This window comes from Pezoporus wallicus, unplaced genomic scaffold, assembly GCF_028554395.1.
Source record: "Pezoporus wallicus isolate ANWC-B61680 ecotype Strahan unplaced genomic scaffold, APGP_CSIRO_Pwel_v1 contig_3365, whole genome shotgun sequence".
In the NCBI taxonomy this organism is placed as follows: domain Eukaryota; kingdom Metazoa; phylum Chordata; class Aves; order Psittaciformes; family Psittacidae; genus Pezoporus; species Pezoporus wallicus.
This window is the reverse complement of record NW_026640883.1, coordinates 1,749,843-1,773,686: the sequence shown is the minus strand read 5'-3', so window position 1 is coordinate 1,773,686 and position 23,844 is coordinate 1,749,843. Positions and strand designations below refer to the sequence as shown.

At 46.1% G+C, this 23,844-nt stretch overlaps 1 protein-coding gene across 4 annotated transcripts in view; it reads left to right on the top strand.

The window, feature by feature from the left end:
• The window catches only part of SH3PXD2A (SH3 and PX domains 2A), a 252,489-nt gene that overhangs the window by 123,660 nt on the left and 104,985 nt on the right, over positions 1–23,844 (top strand). Inside the window, exon 1 of one of the 4 annotated variants that reach the window (XM_057421101.1) lies at positions 11,808–11,892. The exons of the other annotated variants lie outside the window; for them this stretch is intronic. Within the exon in view, the coding sequence (XP_057277084.1) occupies positions 11,891–11,892 (2 nt within the window). The 5' untranslated portion in view covers positions 11,808–11,890. Of the gene's footprint in view, positions 1–11,807; positions 11,893–23,844 lie in introns of those variants that run through there. 4 annotated transcript variants of the gene reach the window in all.

Sequence of the window (23,844 nt, the reverse complement as noted above, 5' to 3'; positions counted from 1 at the left end):
AATTTCACGTGGGACTTTCCATTTTGTTTGCAACCTGTGAATGATTTGGCCTGGAATATCAAATTGACAATATTGAAATTTGCTGCTGGTTGCAGCATCAGTGATACCAGCAAATAACTCAGCCTTCCTGAGAGAAGATTTGAATCTTTTAGCCACTCATCCAGAAAATGAAAAAAGAAATTCTATATAGATAAATATCAAACAATAAACCAGGGGGAACAGAAAGCACATTAAATGGAATAGGTTCGGCAACTACACAAAAAAGTTGTAGAAGAATGGCGGTTGGAACAGCATACGTTACTGCTGTTTCTGTACAGCAATTTTTATTCCTTGCCTTGAATATCACATTTGGGTTTGTTTTGTAGGTCTGCCTGTGAAAGGACACAGTGCCGAAAGAAACAAAGATAGTTTAATGTACTGACAGTCAGCACCGGCAGCCAAGTGCACAGAAATAGCTTTTGCCTGGATTGGTTATGAACATGCTGCAGGGTCTAAAAGCAGCGTGCTGTCATGGGCACAAGATGGATTAAGAATAACCAGACGTATCCAAAATCCATCAGAATGTGACTGAGATTCTTGCTGACATGTGGCTCTTTAAGCAGTGGCACTGAACGCTGCCGTGTTAGGGCTAAACACTACTGTAGTGTCAGTGCTAGTCAAAGGTTATTCTTTATGAGCACAAATTCAAGGCATTGTTTTTTTCTTTCTCTGTAGAAGAGTTGGGACTGAAGAATTGCTTTGAAATGTGGAGGTGTTGCCTTGAGAAAAACTAAATGCCAGGCCCTGCTGGCTCGAGGGCCTTTTTCCTGTCTAGTTTTGTTCATATCCTAAAGGAACAATCGCTGCTGATAATTTGTCAATGCCCATTTTGTAGATCAGAAAGTGATAGTTTGCTTAATGTTTAACTTAACCCATAAAATTGCTTCCTTCCGGAGAAGAAAAGTTTAGTGGTTAGTGCAGGGGATTGGGAAATCTGCTCCTTACTGGCTCATTGATTTATTTTGTGATGCTGGAAATGCCTCTTACATCTTCTGGCTATATCTGCAGTATGATTGCAGAGGTGTGGTTCCAGAGATTTGTAAAGAGGATTTGATTCTGGTAAAGAAACCCTCTTCCTTCTATAATATAATTCAAGAAATGACCAGTTAGAAAAATAATTTGTTTTTAAAGTCCTTAGTCAACATTGGAAGAAACATTACTTCCAAAATCTGTCCGGAAAGCTTGTTCTGCTGGTGCTTCTGTATGCAACACCAGTTAGGGAGCCAAAAGAACAAATGTATTCATCTGGCAGTGGGGGAAACCTGAAATGAGGCAGGATTGGAGCAGAACCAAAACAGATGGATTCAGAAGTTATCAAGTTTGTTGGGAAGGCTTTAGGGCACCCGTTATTCTTGAGCCCACACTTCCAGAAATGTTTGGCTCAGTGCCACAGGATCTTCCCAAAGAAAGTCTCTGTTTTAAGACATGATGCTTGGTGTGATGCCCCAGAATAGAGGCAGCCCATAGGGCTGAATCACCCATGCTGACAAATGCTGAAGAGATCCTTAGGTCCATGCAGAAGAGTAGCATCCGGTCCCACTATCCTTTGCAGATATGCCTGTAACTGGGGAGAGGAAGAGGGATGGGGACTTCCTCTTCTTATCTGGATTTCTTGTTCTGGTGAGCCCCTGCTAGCAGGTTAATTGCACTCACAGATATCTGTCACTGTTGACTCATGACCTGCCAGGCAGGACGAGATGGGGTGGAGTTTTCATGAACGTGACAGAATTGAATATAGGCTGTCTCTTCCTGTGTGTCATGTCTCTGAAAAACAAGGATAGGCAGCTTATGTTATAACTGTAACTATGTTGTGGAGAAGAATCCGGCTTGTCATTGCTATGTCTATGTTTAATATGGCTGCACTATTGTTTAATGAAGAACTTTTTCCACTCTGAAGAGGAGGGCGCTAGGGACAAATGTACTCAATGGGATGTTTGCTGCCAGGGTGATAAATTATGCCCCCGTGGTGCCTTGGGTCAGATGGGACTTTTCAGTGCTCTGAACTTCCTATTGTTGATCACTGTGTAATTCTGACATTGCTTATCTGGAGAGTCCCTTTATTTTTAATGCTGTTGAGGATCAGTAGTCTCGCTGGTTATAAAAAGAGTGCTTTTCTCATGTACGTGTGCCTAGTGCAACCCTAAATGTGGTTTTTTTTGCTGTTGACTACAGGCCAGGTGGAGTTGACATCTCACATTTATTTAATGTGGAATATTTCTGTCTAAACACTGGGAAGTAGAGGTGGTGTTCCTCCATAAAAAGGACTTTGAACGCTGCAAGTCTCTGGTACTGCCCTTAGCATCCAGCAGTTGCCACTGAAGAGAGAGCAGGAAGCATTAGGAATCAAAGTGCTGAGCAGCAGGTAAAGCAAGTCAGGTCTCTCTGGAGAGTCACCACCTCCTGCTTTGGGTCAGGATGAGAGACGGGCTTACCTTCTGGCTTGGCTGTATCATAACAGCACATTAGACAATTACTGACTGGTGCACCTGGCTTCACCTCCTCACCCCATGCCATCAAAGGATTTGTGCTGGAAAACCATTGCATAGACAGGGCTTGGTGTTTTGTGTCCACAGAGTTTTGCATTCAGCTCCCAGTGCTGTTGCTGTTTAAGGTGTTGTTTGTAGGAAGCCTGAAGAGAAATAAGCCCATTTGTGGCAATAGGCAACCATCCCCTGGAGTGCTGCACGTGTCAGAGGTGATCTTTTTGCTCTGTCCTTCTGGCTCTTGAGGAATGGGTGCCTTCTTTAGGATTTAGGATATATAAAAAATACCAGACCTCAAGTGGCTCTGGCTGTAGGAGCCCCAGTGATGTATTGGTGGATTCATTTCCACCCTTTCCATCTTCTTGACTGGTCTGCAGCTGACTGTCTTTCGTGCGTGCTGTTCCCAGAAACACAAGCAGAGGCTCAAATAACAACATGTTTTGACTCCAAACTCTGGTGTGACTTATCATGTTATCAAAGCTTTTGATTTAATTGAAATTTCACAGATAACCCTAGACCTGCTTTTAAGTGCAGACTCAAGTGCCAGTGGGAATTCAATTAAACCTTCCCCCCACCATTACCTTTTAATGTCTGCATTTTGTTTGGGAGGTTTATGGAAGGGATTTGCTACTGCTTATCTCAAGCTAGAGCTGGGTGTCTGGATTCAAAGATACCCTTTGTCTTTGGGCCACTTTTTTTCCAGTTATGCCAGAGTTTGATTGGAACAACCCCACTGACAGTAATGGACTATTGGAGATTGATGCTGATGTAAGGATTGCAGAATTTGTTGTGTTAGAAGTAGAATTCTTTCCTTGTTTCCATTTACATCTCTTAAAACAATTGGCCTAAGCTCAGGAAAGATGTTCATTTAAACAGACCTCAGATATATTCTGAATAGGGGATTGACTGTGGCTTTGCAGTACTTTAGTCTAATCTAATCAAAACTGGTGATTTGCTGGATTCTTGCAAGCTGTATTTGCTTCCCAGCTCCAAGGAGTTTTAATAGCCACTCCAGTAATGCTGACTGCAGTGCACTGTGGTGAACCTCAGAACATTGTATATGTCTGATTACATTTGCTTTCAATTACAGTCTTGTGGGTTTGAAAAATCAGAGCAGTTCAGGCTCATTTGGGAACCACCGCAAAAAATCACTAGTAACCTGAGATACCCAGTGCTTGAAAATATAAAAGAAGAGGAAAATGTTAAATGTTGTGGGCCAAAAAAGTCTATTTTGCTTTATGAGAAGAGACCCATTGCAACAACTGTGGGGTTAAGACATCAGGGGCACCATATCTAACAGATAAACCTTTTCCTTTTCCATCCAAGCATGCTGGGAATGACGTGTGAATGACTCAAACCAGAGACAGCTGTTCATCAGAGACTTGAAGCTGTCCTGGTTCACTAGTGAATTAGCAATGTTGCCATCTTTGCTGCTCCCTTTCAGATAGGTTGCCGGGTCTCAGTCCTTTTTCTGATGATGAGAACTTCACCGACATTGTCCTCTCTTGCTAGGGGAGCTGCAGAGTTCTTGAGGATGTTAAGTTTAAATTGATCTTATTTCCATCAGAATGCACTATCTTGTGGAGTTGTTGAATATCCTTCAAATCTGGTTAAATGAGGGGCTTTCTTTTCATGAAAGTGTTTTTCCAGTAATGAACCTCCCAGTTCCTGTTGAAACATGGTCTCAAAACACAGAATTTGGGTCTTTTTCATCAGCCCTACTAGCAGCAGGATGGCTGTAGAATGAACAGACGTACATCCTGCAGATGGTTTTGCAGATGACCCCTTTTGCTGTGGTGTACAGGTCCCTGGATACTACATGGCTGGGACTTGATCTGTCATTCAAAGTGCTGCAGTGTGTCTGGTCCTGCCTAATGCTTCACTCTTCCAGCTGTGGGAGAGCATCAATCATGTGGCCAGTCCCTTTTCCCCCTGCCAACATCTGGCAAGCAAAGAAAGGGCTCATGAACACATGAAAGATCAAGCCCTGGCACAGCACTTCGGGGCATTTGGGGCACTATGAATATTTGCTAAATAAAAGAGGATCAGGAAGGGTTTCACTGTGTTAAAGCCCAGCCACAGCACTTGTCCCACCAACAGTGGTGCAGTGAATTTTCATCCCAGCTGAGGAGAATCATTTCAGCTATTCTGACTTTAGGACCAAAAGGTGGGGTGTGAGTCTGTCATCAATCTCCTGAAAATAGTGGCAAATGCAAACATTGTGCAGACTGAGTAACTAGGGTAGTTCTTACTCTGTAGTAGGGACCAGTATGTATTGCCCATGTTGTACATTTCTTCATACACGATGGGACAGTTTAGCAACACAGCTCCTAAATTTGGGGAAGCATGTGGGTAACAAAGCTGAACGCTTTCCTTCCTGTGGTCCCAATAATAAGGTTCTTCAGCTGGCACAAAATCTTTACAGTCCCAGTATCTGGTAAGCTGGGTGCTGAGGCATCTTGCTCAGTCTGGATTTGTTCCTTCACCTCCATACATATCTTTATAGTGAAGCTAAGGGCCAGGGGCAACTAGAGAAAGCTGCAAGAGTCATTCACATCCCTGCAAATAGCTTTAAACTATTCCAGCAAGAGGTCAGTGGAAAAGTATCTTATTGTTTGCCGGGTCATCTCAATGCACAAAGCAGAGCTCTGTTGGACATGCACTAACAATGTTATTAATGTTCATGATGCATCAGTGTCATCCCCTGAGGGGAGGAGGAACCCCTGGTGGCTGAATTGCACAGGCCATACTAGCTAATGAGATGCTCTTCTTGCCAGGCCTGACAAATAAGCTTCTGTTAATCTTCATTGTTATTGTTTTCATGCTCATCTGTGTGTTCAGGAGGGGGTTGTTTTAGGGATGCTTGGCTGAGGTATGGCAGGGTGACCCGTGCCAGTTAGCAAGCGGGCTCCAAGGGTGAGCTGGGACTTTAAGGGGCAGCTCAGCGGATGAGGAGGAAGACTTGAATCCCTTCAATAAAGTAGTATGTTGGAGTGTATAGTTGCAAGAAGTAAGAGTTCTGCAGAGGACGGAGATAAAAGGAGGCTTTCAGGCAGGAGAGAGGATTCCTGCTTTTTCCAGATGTAGTATTTGCATTTGGAGGAGAACTGCCAAAAGGCCAGGCTGATGAAGGATGCGTTGTGATGCTTCCAGCCTGTGAAAAAAACACAGCGCTTTGAAAGTTAGGTGCTTTCAGATTATTAGGCAAGGGATGAAATAAGCATCGTAAGATCCCTTTCCCCCTCTTCTGTGGAAGCCCAGTCTCCAGTGCATTATATAAATACTGCCATTTTTTCCTTCCTTTTTTGTCTGCTTTCTTTTAAGGCTTCTTTTTCATTTTCTTGCCTCAATCATTTATCGACCTCATAAATCAGAAAATTCTATCCGTGTGGATTTATGACAAGTCTTTTATATTTATTTTTTTTGTTGACAGGCTTATAAACTACTGAGCCCTGGTTTACTGCCCAATAAGTCCTGATCCCTGGCAGGATAAATAATGTTTGTGAGAGAAGACTGAATTAATATTAGCAAGCAGAGAATGTTTGGCTTTTACAAACAAATGTTGCTTTCTGCCATGATAATGTCTATCTTAATATGTGCTCAGAAAATCTCCAATCTTATCTCTGTTTCAGATACATTCAAATCAGATACACTCACATGCCAGGGAACTGTGTAAGTAGATGTGACTATCAGTTTAAGAGAGCACTAACCCAAAATAGACCATTTAACAGCTTGGGGTCCTAATGGTACTTTGAAAGTTTCTTGAAGAAGTTTTGCCAGTCATGTCTGATTCTTCTTTTAAGGCTTTATTTTTAAAAGATCAAAGCAAATTCCTGATTTTGAATGAAGTAGGACATGGCCCTACAGAAAACATTTCACCTCCAGGGTAATGCAACTGGCTAACATTAAACTTGCTGTCAGCCTCATCCTGAGAGTGGCCCTCCTCCTCCAAACATTTATGCACATGGGTAGTTTTTTACACAGTGAATAACTGTATTGAATTCAACGGGAGCACACGTGCACCCAAAATTATTTGTGTGTGTATTCATGGGTATGTTTGTTTGATGGGAATGAAAACTTCTGGAGAGGGCTGGGATATAAAGGAGGTTCATTCATCAGTAACCCCCTCTGCAAATCATATTAACCCTTCTCTCTTGCCTGGAGATGGACATGTGTGGAAAACATGCACACAGGCTTTGGGGCCAGCACAACAAACTTAACTTGAACTAAGTCACCAGCTTTCAAGGGACAGGGCTAGGTAACATCTGTTCTTGGAGATTCCTAAACACAGACATCACACAGCAAACCACCAGAGAGGCTCTACTGGCCTGAACATACAGAGTTTTTATATAGCAGATACTTTATGTGCACCCTGAATGCTCTTTATATACATTTATTTTTATTAATATTTCATAAAGAAAACCAAAAAGGGCTTGGAAGCAATTAGGTAAGTATCTTCATCTGCATCTTTGAGGGGACCTTTTAATTGTGTAGCTTGTAAAATCGATGGAGCACCAGGACAGTATCCATAAGGGAATGCAGCCACTCGTAGACAAACAGTAAGCACAAGGCTATGCAAAATACCTTTCTGGGGCTGTATGTGCTGTAAAACTCTGTCAGATACCGTTTTCACTGTGGTTTGTTCTCTTCAGCTCCATGATCAGAGGGAATTCAGCCACTGAACAGGGTTTGGCAGGTCTCACTCCTGAATAAAGGACTAGGCCATTGTAAGCTGCCCAGTGTGTGTTGTAGGCAATTGACTGACTGTCTTGTATCTTACATACATACATAAATGTTTTACCAGACGTTTTAAAATTGTTCTTTGTTCTTATCTCTTACTTTCTTTTTGCTTTCTTACTATCCCTGACTGCATCAGCTTCTCTGCCTCATATTGACATCTTTTCTTGTATCATTAAACTGTATCTGGGGTTTTATTATCCTTACATCACTTGGGTATTGTTTTTTTCCTTCTTAATATGTTCTGTCCTGCTCCCCCCAGCATTGCTGCACTCATTTCTATTTGTCCCAGTGGGACTCTGTGCGCTGGGTTTATTTCTTCTATCATTTTGTCTCTTTCCCATATCCTTTCATCCCCAATCCCACTTAAGAGATAACAGAGAGGTGATAAGAGTGTCCTGGACACAGGCAAGATCCTGAGGCTGAGGAAACGTGTCCTTGCTGCCTTGCAGAAATTGCCCTGTCACTGGGTTTGCTTCTAGCATAGACTACAGCCAGGACAAGCCAGTTTGGAGCTATAACAAACTGGGAGAAAGCCCAGTGCCAGAGACATGTCATACTTGGGGTGAGGGTCTATCCTCACCTATGTTAGTAGCCCTGATAACTAACTCCCAGCAATATGGGAAAACCTGCTCTTCTGCCCCACTAAAGTCAGCTTCTTTCAGGAGAAGTGATGGAAACCTCACTTGGCAGAAATAAAATCATCAAGGTCATGTGCTGGTTTGTAACCTGTAATTTTTGTAGAAGTTGTCTCTGTGGTCTGCCAAGCAGAAATTCATCATCCCTGGCCTGAAGTTAGTGGGTAATGAATGTTCTGTGGTGGATAAGGCAGGCTGGGCTTTCAGTCTGCAGGCATGGAGAGCTATGAGCTAACCCGCAGCACCGCTGAACCTTTTCTCTCTCCCCTACTTCTTCATTTTCCCATGACCTTAGGAAAAAAAATAAAAATCAGCACTTCATAGGTCTTATTTTTTTTTCTAAATCACACTTTATGGAACACAGTTTTAATGCTGTACGGTGCGTGTTTAATGATGTCCATATGGGTTTGTGGGTACAGGAATTAAATACGTAACGGTTCACGATGACATAACACGGAAATGCAACTCCTGCAGTGCTGGTGTGTAGGCTGTAAAGGGTTATTAATAAAAATGAAGGTTTTAAATAGAAAACAAGCTTAGCAGCACCGTTTTGGCCTCAGGCCCATCTCTGAGTGATGGAAAAAAAAAAAAAAAGAGGCTGGAATATATGGTCTTTCCTCAATACATGAAAATAAATACATTTTACCACCATCCCCTGCTAAATGTTTCAGAGAGAAAGCTGCAGGCTTGATGCATGGCATCTCTCTTCAATCAGAGCCTGATTTCAGGGAGGTCTGGAGGGGATATTTCAGCAGGGTGCAGAACACATCAAACAAATACTAAGGGGTAGATTGATGCCTTAGATTATTAAAATGGGGTAAGGCCACAGTGTTTTGATTGGCAAAACCTGTCAACATTTGGACATTAGTGTTTCAGAAGAGCAAACCGCTCTGTTTGTGGGTGAGCCAGGAAAATAACGACTCACACAGTTTGAGGGAATGACCTCAAGGAAATCCCATCCTGTCTTGTAACCAGAGTTGCTGCATCAGTAAGCCAAGGAAATTACATAATGCGCCTATTAATATTATAGACAAACAAAAGCAAGCTTACTCTTCTGTGTTCAGCCTTGTCCTGTCTGCAGTTGTCCCAAATCCTTTGTTTTAAGTCTTCAGAATAAATGAGATGGCAGTAGATGAAGCATCTCTGAAGATGCTGTGTCTGAGACATCTCTCATTGATTCCCCACCAGTTCTTAGTGACAGTAACTGTAGGGGCAGCAGCAGCAAAGCCTGAATGTGGTTCTTCTCTTGGCTGGCTCTTTACCCCACGTTTTTGCTGGAGTTTGAGCAGAACGCATGGATAAACACACCCAAACTAACTGTAGAGTCTGTGGCTTGGAATTTTCCATGTTGTGGACATGTCTAAATTACCTCCAGGTTGTAGTGCAGGACAAGGTTAATGCTTCACAGCAGTTGCATGAGGATGATGATTTTCCAGAACCAAAAGTGATCCTGTCCTGGTTTCTGTGTTGTGAAATCCTGGTACTCCCAGCTGCATCCCTCTGCTTTTCCTGCAGTCCCTGCTCTGTCTGCTCATGTCCCTCAGCTCCAGCACTCACCTCAGTCCATCCTTGCACCTCTGGATCCTGGCAGACAGCTTTCCCAAGCACATGGCCATGGAGGATGCAGTGGGAATACAGAAAGAATAGGACTTTCCTGCTTTATCTGGTGCTGTCTGGGGGAAAATTCCCACCATCTGCTACTTCCTTGGTGCCTCCAACTATTGTTAGTTGCAAGACACAGCTGTTGTTAGCTCAGTGGCCTCTTTCCAGCACCAGATACTAGCAGAGGAGAACTCAGCCCATTGTACAGAATTGCAGTTCATGCTGTATACACAGCATTGTCTTTTTTCCCACCTGCCCGTAACCAGGACAGTGAACAAAAATGTGGGAACGTGGGACAAAACATTCTCCCTGTGCGCCTGGTCCTGTGTTCACCCTTCAACCTCCTGGCTCGAAACCAAGATCCTCCTCTAAAAGTTAGTTAGAAAAACTGCTCCCTGCTCATGTTCTGCTGGAGAGATGGCCGGGCTCTATCGCACAGGGCATACTTCCACCCTCTGCTCCATACTCTGGGTCATCTCAGGCTCATCTCAAGCTTTTGGAAAATGATAATATGTCTATTTTTTCCAAATTTATTTGTGCTGACAGATGTCAGTTGTTTGTCTTTTCAAAAAATAGGCACTCTGTCCCTTTAAACAGCACAAACCACATGGGAATGGGATTATTTTTGTCCCTAGCTGCCTATAATCTATCTTTTTCCTTTTTTTAGCAAACCCAAAATCTTCCCAGAGAATGTTCCTAAGAATAATACTGAAAGGAAGGTGTCATGTGAACCATAGAGTAGTAGTAATGGCAATACTACGGCATTTCCCTTCTATAGAGCTAGCTCACCATAGACCTCAAAGTATGGCTCAAACATGTACATGCTCTCTCAGCTTGACTGTGAAATACAGGTTTTATTTTAGAACTAGTACTGAAGTGGTTTTGAAAGGTCACCAAGGCTGGAGCAGGAGTCATAAATCCTGAATTTTAGCTTCATGTTGTGACTCTCAGCATGCTTTCTATTATTTGCCTTTGCAAACACCATTAGCACACCAATAGTTTGGCTTGTTGATATTTAGCTCCCTGGATCTTCAGGAGTGGGTCAGCTTTCATAGCCATTTTTGCAGAATGCTGTATTTGAGGAAAATGTGCAAATAAACATTGAACTAGGTTGCCCTAGGTTACAGTGGGACTAGGATTCAGGGTGCCCTTAAATTCTCTGCTTCAACCACTGCACACCCCCACCCCCCAAATGAACACACACTCATCCCTTCTCATAAGCATGTTGGGAGGATCTTTAGCTCAAGGTCGACCTTACCCTGTTATCTTCCTACCTCAAATTGTGGTCAATTACTTCATCTAAAGTCACTCTCCTGAGATGAACCACAGATACCTGTGCAGAAGAGACATAAAGACCAGTCCATGCTTCTTCATACATCAGGACTGCATGGAGAGCAGGGTGAGCTGTAGCTGTGATTTGGATGGAGCAGCTGCTTTTGTGCACAGACTCTGCCCCATGGGAGTTCTGGAAGGGATCAGTGTGAGCATGGAGGAAGAGAGGAGCCTGATAATTTCCTAGGTCTCCCTCTTCTTGCTCAACAAAATCTCTGTAAGCATTGGGAGAACAATAAATTGCTCAGGAGCCTACACTCTGTTTCAGTGCCTGGCACATCAGTCCATTTGTGGCTGCAGGCTTGGTTCCCTGTGATATTTGTCCAGATTATTCCATCTGCAAGTCCTGGTCCAGAGTCAGCACAGGGAGGTTTGGCTGGAGCTGTCTGAGGTGTCAGGCAGCCGTGTAGTTTGGAATTTTAACAGAGCTTTCCTGCTGCAAGTTACCTTCCCAAGTGGGTGGAAGAGAAATGTGTCAAAAGTTCATTGCCCTTCTCATTGGCTTTGTTCTCTCCCTGCCTGTCCCATCCTGTGTTCCCCATCCCTAACTCTTGTGCCTGTTGACTTGTGAGCTAACACAAGCATATCTGACACCCATAGACATTTAGCAGCCTGACCTTCCCCTCAGGAGCTACTAAGACTTCCCAGTCATCCCAGTCGGTCACTATGCTGGCCCTTGCTTCAACACATCTTTTCCTCCCTCAGGACCCTTTACTGCTGTGTGCCTCCTCACTAGATTATGCATTCACCAAATGTGTGGTCTTCACAGCAGTTCACACCATGCAGCAGTCTGACCAGAGGCCCCCTGCTCTATCCTCCTCTGGGGCCTTTGGTGCTGAAGATAGACCTTGTTCTACGGAAAGCCATCCTTGAGCATGCCCGTGCCAGTGGGTGAGAGAATGCGCCCTTGCATGTAGCTTTTGTTCTCAGTGCACAACCCACCTCCCAGAGCAGCAGACAAACACAAACAGCCTTTTTTCTGCAGTTTAATAAGCAAAGTGGAGCTGTGCTTCTGAGCTGGTTCTTTAATAGCAAGGGCATCTTCACGTCCTGAGCCTCATGTAAGTAAATCCATCGTCACGCTTTAGTCTTTCTTCTGTATAACTTTATGCATCAGCTTGTCTTAAACTTGTAGAAACATTTTCTGGGAAATTATGTGTGGGAGGTGGACAACTCCTTCCATGTATTGCCAGCTAATCCAGAATACTTTCCTTTAGCATAACGGTTGAGGCAGGTTTCTCAAAAGCAGCATCTTGTGCTGTTCTCCCTTTATTTTTGGCTTTAAGTCTGAGATGGGGTTCTCCTCTGGATGCGTTTCAGAGCATAAAATGCGGAGCCAGGAGCCCTGGCTTCTGTCTTGTGTACTGGATGCTCACGGCTGTACTAAATCCTGCTTGTGTAATATCTTCGTGAACTGGAAGGGGCTGTAGGTGTGCAAAATACTGTGTTTAGCCATTAATGTTATTAAAAGTAGAGGAAAAAGAAGTGTCCAGTTTTCACTGGGAAACTGGAACTCTTCAACTGTTCTTCACCTTGGGAAACAGAAGAACTTTTACAACCCACCACTGCCTTCCTCTCCCACTGTACCGAAGTACTTTGTAGCTATGAAAGCCTAAGGTTTTTGCAGCTCCTTGGGACAAAATGTTTTGCACCCCCTGGGATCTATCATCATTTCACACCTCTTCTCTTCTGCTGAGCCATCACCGCCCTCCTCCAGCATGGGAAGTGGCACAGGAGATACCACATCATCCCTGTGGAGGAAACTCAGCACAAAAGTACCTTGGAATTTGGCAACACAGCTCTCTGTAGCAGGGTGCATATCCTCCTTAATGGAAAGTAACTGTCTAAATCCTTTCGTCTTTCCCTCTTTCTCAATTTTACTGTGTGCTCTGGGGTGAAGTTTTGTTGTGCTACATTTATTTCTCCTTGCCAAGACCTTCTTTATGGCTTTGATTTAAACTGAGTCCAATCAGACACAGTGGAAGGCCGGCATGTTCCAGTGCTGGGGATGAGCTCTGGGGTCTGTTTATCTTTTTTTTCCAAGGATAACAGCACATTTGTGTTTGTGTTGTGTGTCTGTCTTGGGCTTACACAAAAACTTAAGGATCTGATTCTGGTGGGTCATGCTGGCAAGTATCCAAACCCCGTAAATCTGGTCACTGTGCTTTTCCAAATGTTTATTGTGCTGTTTAAGCTTTTATGGGCTCTTGTGCATATTACATATGGTCTGAATAAATGTAACGCAGTATTGCTGCGCTTAGCTGAGATGCAGAAGAGCCTCCAAGGGAACCATTAGACCTGGGGCAGCTGTTCCTGGCATTTGGAGATGAGTTTCTTGGTTGACCTTTGCAGGATTGGTGGCTTCAGCCGTGTTCTGTTGGGTTTTAAAGGCCACTTGATCTGAGGTTGTAGGGGCAAAGAAGGAAAGAGTTACAATTTCTTGGATTGAGTCCAGAATTCTTGCAGCAAATCTCCCCTTTTTGAAACCCTAATAAAAAGGCCTGCATTTTTGCATGTATTTGCTGTCTTTCCTCTGTGCTGCTGCTGTGGCAAAGTCTGCTCTGATGCCAGTGGCACTCAGGAGAAGCCTTTAAGGAATCAGTGGATGAACGATGGAGCAAAAGACACCTGCATCGCTGTGAGAAAACACCTACAGACTCCATCTAAGAGCCAAGGCTGAACTGCTCCTTCATACAGATGGCAAAGAGAATAGTCCCTGCCCCTCTGAGCCTACAGCTCCTCTTTGATCCTGGAGATCAAACATGAGCCAGTCAGACTGAGCCAGCCAGACTCCAGCTGGTGGGAGCAGGGGCAGAAACAGGCACGTACAGGACTTGTGTTTGAGTGACAGCGTGTGGAAGTGGTACCCAGCCTAGGCCACTAGGCCACTTCTCCCTCTCCTGTCATAGCCCTGGCAGCATGCAGGGAGTGTGCATGCTGCTGGGAGAGTGCCACAGCCCTGCTGCTTCACATCCTTGCTTGCTTCTGTCCCAACTGGATTCAGGAAATAAACTGCAGAGAAAACCTAGCAAGGCTCTAACCAGCCTTAACAGCTGTAAAAGCAGCCAAGCCAAGACCTTGGGATCTTCAGATAATGTCCTGCAGTTCGGATGGGGCCTTTCCTACTTCATCTCCAAGCTCTACTTCTAGCGCTGTCACTTCACTTCCACCACTAACCACACTGGCCCCAGGAAAATATGGGCTTGCAGTTTAGCTCACTGCCAACACTGGCTTTCCTTAGCATGGGTTTTCTGCTTCCTCGCCCCTGCCCTGTCTGGCTATTCAGATTGCAAGTTTTGGGGCAGAAACAAAACAGGTTTGTGTTTCTGCAGCAGACATACAGGCCCCTGTTTGGGTTGGCCATTAGGGCTAATGTAACCTATACCATAAATAATTGCTCTCTGCTGGGGTAAACACTGAAATAGTGGAGGCTTCACAGAGGCAGAGGAGAGGGATGGAGGAGGCAGATGGAGATGAGACTGGAAGGGGGGGGGGGGCAGAAGCCCTGGGAATCCGAGGCAGCCCTTTGCCTCCGGAGAGCTGAATTTGACACTGCCAAATCTGTTCTGATTGCTTTTTGTTTCTTAGGTTTTTTATTGAGACTAAAATTCAGATACCCACTCGGTGTCAGCTCAAACGTAGCATCAGTGACAAAACAGCTGAAAAAGAAAGCAATGGAGAAAAAAAGTGCATTTGCTGCTGGAGCTAGCACGCTCCTGGCTGTAAAAAAGGGTGTTTTTCTCTTCCTTCCCCATTGCTTCAGGCTGATGATTAAAATGTGCGTTACTGCTGGTTATGCTGAGATAGGAGCAAAACCTCATGTAGCTGCTACTACGTTTAGAGAATTCCTTTTGCTAGGTACCTGATGTGTGAGGAGGAGTGACAGCACATATTGCAACCCACATGGATGTGAAAGTGTTAATGTTTTAGACCCTGATCCTCAGGAACACGGGGACACTGAACAGTATGGCAGTGTTTTGACACCTAGAAGCAGGGCAAGGAAAGAAGGCATCTGTCGGGCTTGACAGAACCTTTTGAACCATTTTTCTCTGGATAGAGGGGTTTTCCTCTGACCTCTAAAATGTGAATACATTTGGTGCAAGGTCATTTATGGAAGAAATCTCTTCTGCTGCACTGTCCTTTCTTCAACCTTGAGGCTGTTAACATCTCTTGGGTCAGAGACACGGGAAGGATAAATGTAAACAGTGGGTAGCGCTAACACTCTGGTTGTGACAGACTACAGCTTGCATGATACCGCCAGTTTCACTTCACCCTGGCTAGCTGAATTGGGGAAATAATAATAGGAAACAATAGGAAAATGATTATTCTGGCATGCAGATGGCCAGCCAAGGCCAGCATGCCACTGAGATCCTTCCTGTGCCATGCTGTGAGGACTTCCCTTGGGCTGCAGTGAGGTAGAGGCTGTGAACCACTTCCCCACAGAGCAAACAAAGTCCAGCACTCGGGAAGATCCTGCAACAAATTCTTGGTTCTTGCTGCAAGGGCAGGCACATGGTGTTTGGCGCAGAGACATCTCTCAGGGGTTGTATAATGGTACAGGGCAGACACCATGTGTGGTAAAGCTGTTGATGTCAACTGAGTTACCCCGGGGATACATCAGTCCATAGGTTTGGAGGTATGAGGTGGGGCAGTTTATTACTCAGCTTTGCACCATGCTGTGGCGCACATCCTGCTTTCCGCTGCTGCGCTTCTGTTGTCGGTGTTGCTGCTTTGACTTGCAGGAAGGTCTGAACCTGCCTGTGCAGAGCTCACAGAAGGAGAAGCGTTGCAAAGTGCTGACTTGGCAGGTCAGAAACATTCTCCCTCCCCTTGCTCAGCCCAGTGACTCCTCAGCAGGCTGTTCCCATTAGAAGCTACACTGCTAATTCCATCTCTGTGTGCAGCTGCTCCCCAAAACCTGTGGTTGACCTGCTTTTTCTGAAAGGGGAAAAATAACAGTGATCATGAGCAGAGACTGAGGTGAACGTTATCTGAATCTGAGGGGGTCTCAGGACGTGGGATCACAGCAGTGGGTTTGCCACAACAGCTGATATTTGAAATCAGGTTTTAGGGAGACCCATTTACTGGGTTGGTTGCTCCCAGGTTTGGAAAGTCAACAGTTTTGAAAATGGAGAGCAAATCCCAGAGTCCTACAGTGCTGCAGCCACTTGTTCAACCATATACAAAAGCATTTGAAAGTGTGCTGCTAATGGGAAATGCTACCCAGGGTTTCATCGCTTCAAGATGTAAAGCCTGAATAAAGCCTGTGGTGTGTGCTGCAGAACTGGGGGACACCTTGACCAAATTCAGTATTTTATATATCTGGGACTTGCCTATCTGTAAAATTAAGAGAATAAGCTAAATTGATCAAACTTTCCTCAAAATAATGGGCTTTACTGGGAGTCCACCTGGCTATTCAGCTCCCTCAGGGTTGGGAGGATCTGGCAGGGGAAGTGCCAAATGTGTGGAAAGTGCCATTACTGTCATGCAGTTTGTTGGCAGCTTCCTTTTGCCTGCAACATCCATGGCAATCATCGGCACTGCCAGGTAGGCACTGTACTTATGTCTGGAGTGTGTCTGAGAGCAGGGGAGTAGGTGAAGGAGAAGTGGCACAGAGAGGGCTTTTTGCTGGAATAACCCAATGGATTCCGTTTCTCTACTCCTCCATCAAACAACCTCAGTGTGTAGTGCTGAAACCTGAAGCTGGGAATGACATGCTGCTGTTTGAGCTTCCCGAGTTCACATCAGTCCTGTTTGAAAGCAGAAGTGAGGGCAGAAGGTCTCAGTGCAACCGTGCAGTGTGTTCCCTTGAGCCATTTCCAGTTGCTTTTGGGCTGCTTAAAGCCATGTATTCTTTTACTGTCATTTAGAGAGGTTTATCTCCAGCCACTCGTTTCTGCTCGCTTCTTCTTCCTCACTGGGGTTTCTCCCATGGCTTCCCTACACGAGAAGGAGTGGAAATGTTCATTTGCTGCTCTGCAGCACAGAGAGGACAAGAGGGAGCATAAGGAATGCACAAGATCCACTTTGCAGGGAGAAGCACTTGGAGAGGAGCCCTTGAAGTGGGGAACTTTGCCAGCTGTTTTGTCCTTCTGTGTCCAGCTTGGTGCTCTCACCTTTCCCCTCTCACACTGGATGTTGAATCAGCTGTTTGTGCGGCCCCGTGCGGTGCTGGGGACAAACGCTCTGGCAGAAGGGTGGGGAAAGGGAACAAATAAAGGGTTTATAGGGATAGTTTGTTTGGCCATAAACAGCCTGCTGCAGACTTGTGCTCACAGGACAAACCAAACCACCGGAGCTGCTGTTACACTTTCTTCCCCAGGCATTGGGGCTGGGTAGGAAGAGAGTGCCAGGGGCAGCCTGCTCCTCCATGCCTCCTTCCTCTGCAGGTCCCAGGGCTGTGACCTCCCCACCCTGCAGGGAGAGGGGAGGGAGGTGGGAAATGGGGTGACAAGAACAAATTTCCTTCAATGGAGCCCTGTTGAGGGCCGGTTGTTATCACAAGAGAACAGCCCTGATGCAGGCAGCCTGTCCCACTTTCCTGAGCCCCCTGCCCTGCTCACCCTCAGCACAGGAGCCTGCTGACTCCAGCACATGGTTCTGCCAGCTTTGCCTGCAGATACCTGTGCATCCCAGAAAGACAAGGGCTCGTGGCTTGGCAGCACAGAGGGAAATGTGGTCCAAGCCGCATGAGAGGAAGAGGCAAGTTAGCGCCAAGCTGCCCTGAGCATGGCTGCCCATGGAACGGCTCCCGCTGCTGCATGTATTGTGTTGGGAAAGCTGAGCTGTGTCTGCTGGGTGCTCATTGGCTTTGTGTGCTATGGCAAGCGGCTTCATCTCCTGCCTGGGCTCTGCCTGCCATGCACTGACCAGGTTTTGTCTCATAGCAGCTTCTTGAGACAGACCCCGCTCTCCTTCAAAAGCCAGAGACCAGTGTATAGGGTTAACCCTATCCAAATTCTGTCTCAACACACTTCAGTCCTCATTCAGGTCTCCCAGTGTGAGGTGGAGGAGTAAGCACATGTCCCTTCATCCCCACTGCCCAAGGGGAATGTTACACTGAAGGTGGGAAGCAAATTGTGCTGGGCTGGAAGTTCCCACTGAAGGCAGAGCAGTCCCTGTGGTGCACTGTCCCCTGTTGCTAGTCTAGGGATGGATCCCCAAAAGCCTTAGCTCTAAAAGCAAAGTATGGTGCCGCAGGTGGAGCGTGTATCAGCAACCTCAGTGTGAGAGAGACAGCATCTGGGCCACCTCAGCAAGGTGATGGCGATGCTGCCTGTACATCATTCATCAGATTGTTCTTGGGTCCTCTCCTCTGAACCTTGCTGGCTGAAGATGGCTCTTGAATCCAAGGTCTTTAACATTTATTGAATACCACTTGAAGGCAAATGCTGTGATATCTGATGTGACTCAGCTGCTGCTGTTGGGTCTCCCTTTGATGGAGACCTTGTCTCTTCTGTTGCCTTTTTGTTAATTGTTGCCCCATTCCAACTGCTGCTCTTGTCAGTGGTGACACAACTCATTTGGTTCTCAGCAGATCCAGTGTAGGGCCACCTATGGGCACTGCTTGTCAGCCTGAGGTCAGTGGGCTAAGGTATCCTCCAGGAGCAGTGTCGGGAGAGGGCTGATATCCTGAGTGCTGCTGCAGGGAGGACGCGTGAGGAGAGCGGCATGAAGATCAAGAGAGGGAGGCTATGCTCCTGGAGACCACGTGCCAGGAGATGAATTGGACTCTATGTCAGCAGGAGGCCTCACCAGTAGGGAGGGAACAGCTTCCTTTCCCAGCCTTGCACAAGCTCTTTCCGCGCGTCCTGTCCTTCATTTGTGCAGACTACAGTGAGACTGTAGTAAAATGGGGTTGGTGTCTAGTGTCTTCCTCCCATTGCTGGTGTCTGTTTTACAAAGAGCTTTCTCTGGGAGAGGCCCCTTCACTCCGACTTCCCATTCTTCACTAGCAATGGCTGGCACAGCAAACCAAGCTCCCGGGTGGGCAGGGCTTCATCTGCCCCGTGTCCTTTCCCTTTCCAGGAAGCCAGGAGAGGTACTTCTCAGCACACTTCATTGTGCTGGAGTGCAGCCAGTGACTTTAACAGGCACGTCCACCCCTTGTCTACAAGCGCTCCATGCTCACCTTTGCCTGAGAGGGCAGAGACTTCTGGCTGGTATTCGCACAAAACTTGTCTTAAAGTCCATAAAGTCAAAAGCCAGTTCATGCATGGAACAGTATTTTGCTCTTGTGTGCACGGGTGTGTATGTGTAGACGTGTACAGCCATTCTACCACAGCTGTAGCTCGCTGTCCCTGTGTCTGGCTTTCTATATAAAATGAATGGCAATGCTCACACTTCACAGGCAACCTGCAGACCATCCTGGCTGAGAAACCTCACCCATGAGACACGCAAACTTAACATTTATCAAGGTTTTCACTTGGTGTCTCTTGCAGAACTCTCCTACCCTCTTGCAAAGCCAGATTTGTTGCACAGCTTGTTGCAGCCTTTATAAATAGCTCCACTTGATGACAAGGGGTCAGGCATGGGAAGGTCCCGTGTTACGGGCTTTGCAGGCAGCTACTGCCACGCCGTGGGGAGATGATGCTTTACATGAGTTCACTGTGCAGCAAAAGGCATAGACTGAGCTGTTAAAAAATGCCTTTGGTTGGTGTGGACATTGGACATTGATCTCTTGGGATGTGCCCTGCCTCACTCCCTTGCCATGCTCTTCTGGCAAAGCTCACTTTCTGTTGGCTCTCGTATTTCAGAGAGCAGGAATTCCTCTAGACAACAGTGGGAAAGCCTGTGATGTTGCTACGTACATATATGAAATAGCTTTTCCACCTGGCTTCTTATTAGGTGTTATAGTCCTATCTTTTTCCATTGGTCTTATGATAGTAAATTTTTTGGATTTGATAGCATTGCATCTAAGACTTAGTGATGGAATGGGAAAGAAGCAGACTTGTGGTCTTGGACATTAACACTAATGAGTCCAGAACCACACCTGGATCAGAAATTTGTGAGCATATGGAAGAGATTGCAAATTATCTAATTGTCTCTTTAATACTCACCACTGGACTGAATCATCTCCCCAGGCCTGGGAAGCTGTGCTGATCACCAGGCTCTCCTTGCTCCTGCTCCACTAAACTGGAGAGCTGACTTGGAAAGGGAAACCTTTCTCATCCCCAGCTTTGGCTGTGCCGGGGCACTCGGCAGGGTTTCAGTGTGGAAGGTGTCACTGGCTTGCTTGCGTTTTTGGCTGTGAAACTCAGTGACAGCTCTTCTTACAGCCAGATTTCGTGCGTGATCCTGTTAGAGGAGTGTCAGCACCTAATCTGGGTGTTTGCTCTCGTCCAGATTGTATTGCCAGTTCATTGCATGTGCAGCTTGACACGCTGAATATTAATCTGGGTTTTGGCTTCCTTGACCCAGGAAGGACCCCACCCCACATCTGCTCAGGCTCCCTTGGGCTCCTGCCTAATCGCACTGATGCTCCCTTAGCAAAGCTCGAGAAGGGCTTTCCCTTCACAGCTTCCCAGGCACAGCTCTTCCCCAGGTGGCAGGGACTGATCCTGCTTGTCCTATATGTTTCCCATTTGTCCGTCCATCTGTCCATCCATCTGTCAGTCCATCCATCCATCCATCCATCCATCCATCCCTTCCTCTGCAGCACAGTGGTATCTGCAGATCACATACAGTCCTTACAGGAATCTGGCAGCCAGCAGCTTATCACCTCTTGGCCAGGCTGAGTTATTCCCTGCCAGTCCCTGCTCCTGCCTTGCAGTAAGACGAACAGCTGTCCACGTTGCTCCATTTAACCCAGCATGGGGAGCAGGTTGGAGCCATAAAACCTTTGAAAACTGATGGAACAAGGACAAATTTCCAGTCAAAGCCATCCAAATGCTGCTCTGAAGGAAAATCGCTCTTCATTTGCGGGTGAAATGGAAGACTCTGTGCAAGAGCAGGAGTGGTGCAGAATAAAGATTTAAGTGATTGAGTAAAGGAAAGAATGATGACTCCTGAGGAAAGAGGAGAGGGGCCTGGGACCTTTTTAACCTGATTTAATCAAGCAATTTGTGATGTTTTACAATTGCAAGCAACCATCTGACCCAGAGCTGGGCAATTTGCAAGCCACAGAGTTATGAACTGTTGGTAAAATGGTCTTAAGAGGAAAATACATTTGCAGTTATGAACTGAAAAACCTGAGCAACAGCTCTTGAGGTTTTAGAGCCATGTCCAGCTGTTGCTGGGAAGACTGGGGTCTCTGCCCTTCTCATGGCCTCCCACTGGTCATCAGTGCCTGGAGCAGTTTCTGGCCAAGCCCCCTCAGGCAAGGACTGCTTGGGCCATGGGGTGCCTTGCAGGAGAGGAGCTGGGGCTGCAGGTCCTGGGCATCCTTATCCTATGCAGATGGGTCAATGACCTGTGAAGGGAGGAGAAGCTGGGAATAACCCCCAGTGATGGTGATGCTGACCAAGCCTGTGGTGCTATGGGCTGACCAGGCTCTGATTTGAGCCAGCTGCCTGTGGTCCCCTGGGCTTGGAAAGAGAAATTTCTTCAAAGTTTCTGAGAAGAGGCACCAGTCTCAGTCCAGTTACTTAAAGCCATTAATTTTGTACTAACTGGTTAGTTCTCAGAAGGGCTGAGCATTCCCAGCTGTGACAGAGGCCCCCCTTGTTGCAGGGCCAGCTTCAAACGGGATGTGCCTGGGCTAATTGTTTCTGGATTTGACCAAGTAGAGTTTTCTTTCTCTTCTGGGAAACTGGCTGGTTTTGTGCCCATGGTATTTGCAGAGCGCTAACGAAGCCCCTTTTCTTCGCAGTGCTGCCTTCCTGCTTAAGGTGCTGTTCCCCGAAGATGCGCTTTTCCTTTTCAAGGCTTTTGATCTATTTTCCTATGTCAGAAAACTCAAACAGGCAGCATGTGAAGCTGGCTGGGGCCAGTGAGCATTGCTGGGGGCGGCAGCTTTGATCCTCTGTGGGAGCTTTGCAATGAACTTGATCATGCATTTTTCATCATTTGCTGTGTGTGCGCGTGTGTGTGTGCTTTGCAGGGGGTACAGGCACTGATCCTGAGGCTGCACTCGGCACAGGGGTAAAACCCACTCACAGTTCACCACTGCTCCAAATCCTTTGCATCCCAAGGGTAACTCCACCTTCAGTTACCCTACATGAAACTTGACCCTGACATCTAATAGCTAGGGAGCTGTTCCTGTCTTTAATCTCTCTGACAGTGCCTAGTCAGGGCTTTTTGAAGAATTCTGTTGGTCTTTTTTTTTTTTTTCCCATATAAGCATTAATTTTCTTTATCTGGAGTTTTGTGACCTTTTTCCTTGGAAGCCTACTAGGGGAGCTTGAGTTGGAAGAGAGCTGGATTTGTGATCCAAGTATGAGTCTTTCACTGTTAATTGTATTAGCATTCATAATTGTATGCACATTTATAAGCTGTCACCATTGCCTTTCAAAACATGGGGCAGGACATCAAAAAGGTTATGTCTGCTCAGATATCAGCAGACAAGCAAGAAGTTAAATTGCCTGATACCTTAGAAGCTATGGTGTGAGCTGTTTTGTCTTCATTATATCAAAAGTGACATAGGAAAAATAAGTCTGGAATTAGGCTTTTAAAGCTTATTAGCTTTCAAGATTTAATTAGTAGGAAACAGGCTGTTTGATGGAGGTTTGAGGTGCCCTGTGCCTGCCATCCCTGTTGGGGGGGCATGGGCTCTGCGTATCCAGCTCTGTGGAAGAACTCATTGTTTAAGGCTACGGCAGGACACAGGAGATAAGTGGAAGGAAAGGGTTAAGAAGTCCTGAATTCACATTCTCTTTCTGCTGCAGATTTGCTTTACTGGAGCTACTTCATCTCCCTGTGCATGGCTTAGTCTGTGTTTTAGCTCTCAGGCCAACTCCCAGTAGAGGATACCTGTGGCTGATGGGTAACACAGCAGTCGAGACTTTCTAAAGCCCCCCTGGTGATGGGAAACATCAAATCTGTGCTTTGGAAATACGTATTTTATGAACATTAAATACATGGACATACATGCATGCTTCATCCCTGGTCCTGCCAGCCGCATGTATCTATAGACATTTGTCTTTTTAGGTATTGCCATTTTTGACATGGCACGATCAAGCATATTGAGCTGAATACATTTCACCAACAGACCTTTTGCAATTATGGAGCCCTGCTTGAACAGGGATATCGGCAGAAGAGGTTGTTGGGGCAAGGGAAATGAAAGTGTTGCCTGTAACTGAATGGAAACGTTTTGGTTCCCCGAGTGCTTTCCACGCACTGAACCCAACATGCCTTGAGTGTGCTCTTTGCCTGGTGGTGGATCACATCTCACAGAGGTGACTGCAGGGACTTCTCGGTCACAGATGCAGAGTGTTTCTTGACAGCCTTGTGCCATCCACAGCCCAGCATCTTTCATATAGGTGCTGGCACTTTCATTCTTTACCTGTGTAGAGCAGCTCTCACTTCATGGTCGGCGCCCTCACAGATGCTACCACAGTGCAAGTAGGAATTAATCGTGCCTGGCCTCCATCAGAGGGAGAATCATTGCCTCCCAGAGCCCCGGAGGATGCTGCGTGCAGCGGATGCAGCCGGCAGAGGGAGCGTGGAGCTTTGCACACTGCTTGTCTCCTGTTAAATGCAGCGCCCTGCAAACCGGCGTCTTTCTTCCCTCTTCTCGGCAGACTGCGAAGTGGGAACAGAGCAGTGCGATAACGGATTGTTTATTATGGAAACATGCCATTTTTAGTAGATTTACAAGCAGCTTTGTGGAGCTCCTGAGCAGTCTGTAGTTTTGTTTTTAGTCCGTTACTCATCTTGATACATCGTTGGTATATGTCTAACCATGGCTGTAGAAGACGCTAGCGGGGACACGATGGGGCCAATGCATAGGAGATAGAATGCAGCTGTCAGGCAGCATTTCTTCCAGGGGTTTGAGGAGTACCAGCAGGCTGTGTCAGCCTGGCAGTGACTGTTTCTCAGTGACTGACTTTACAGTCAGACTATTTTGTAGCTCC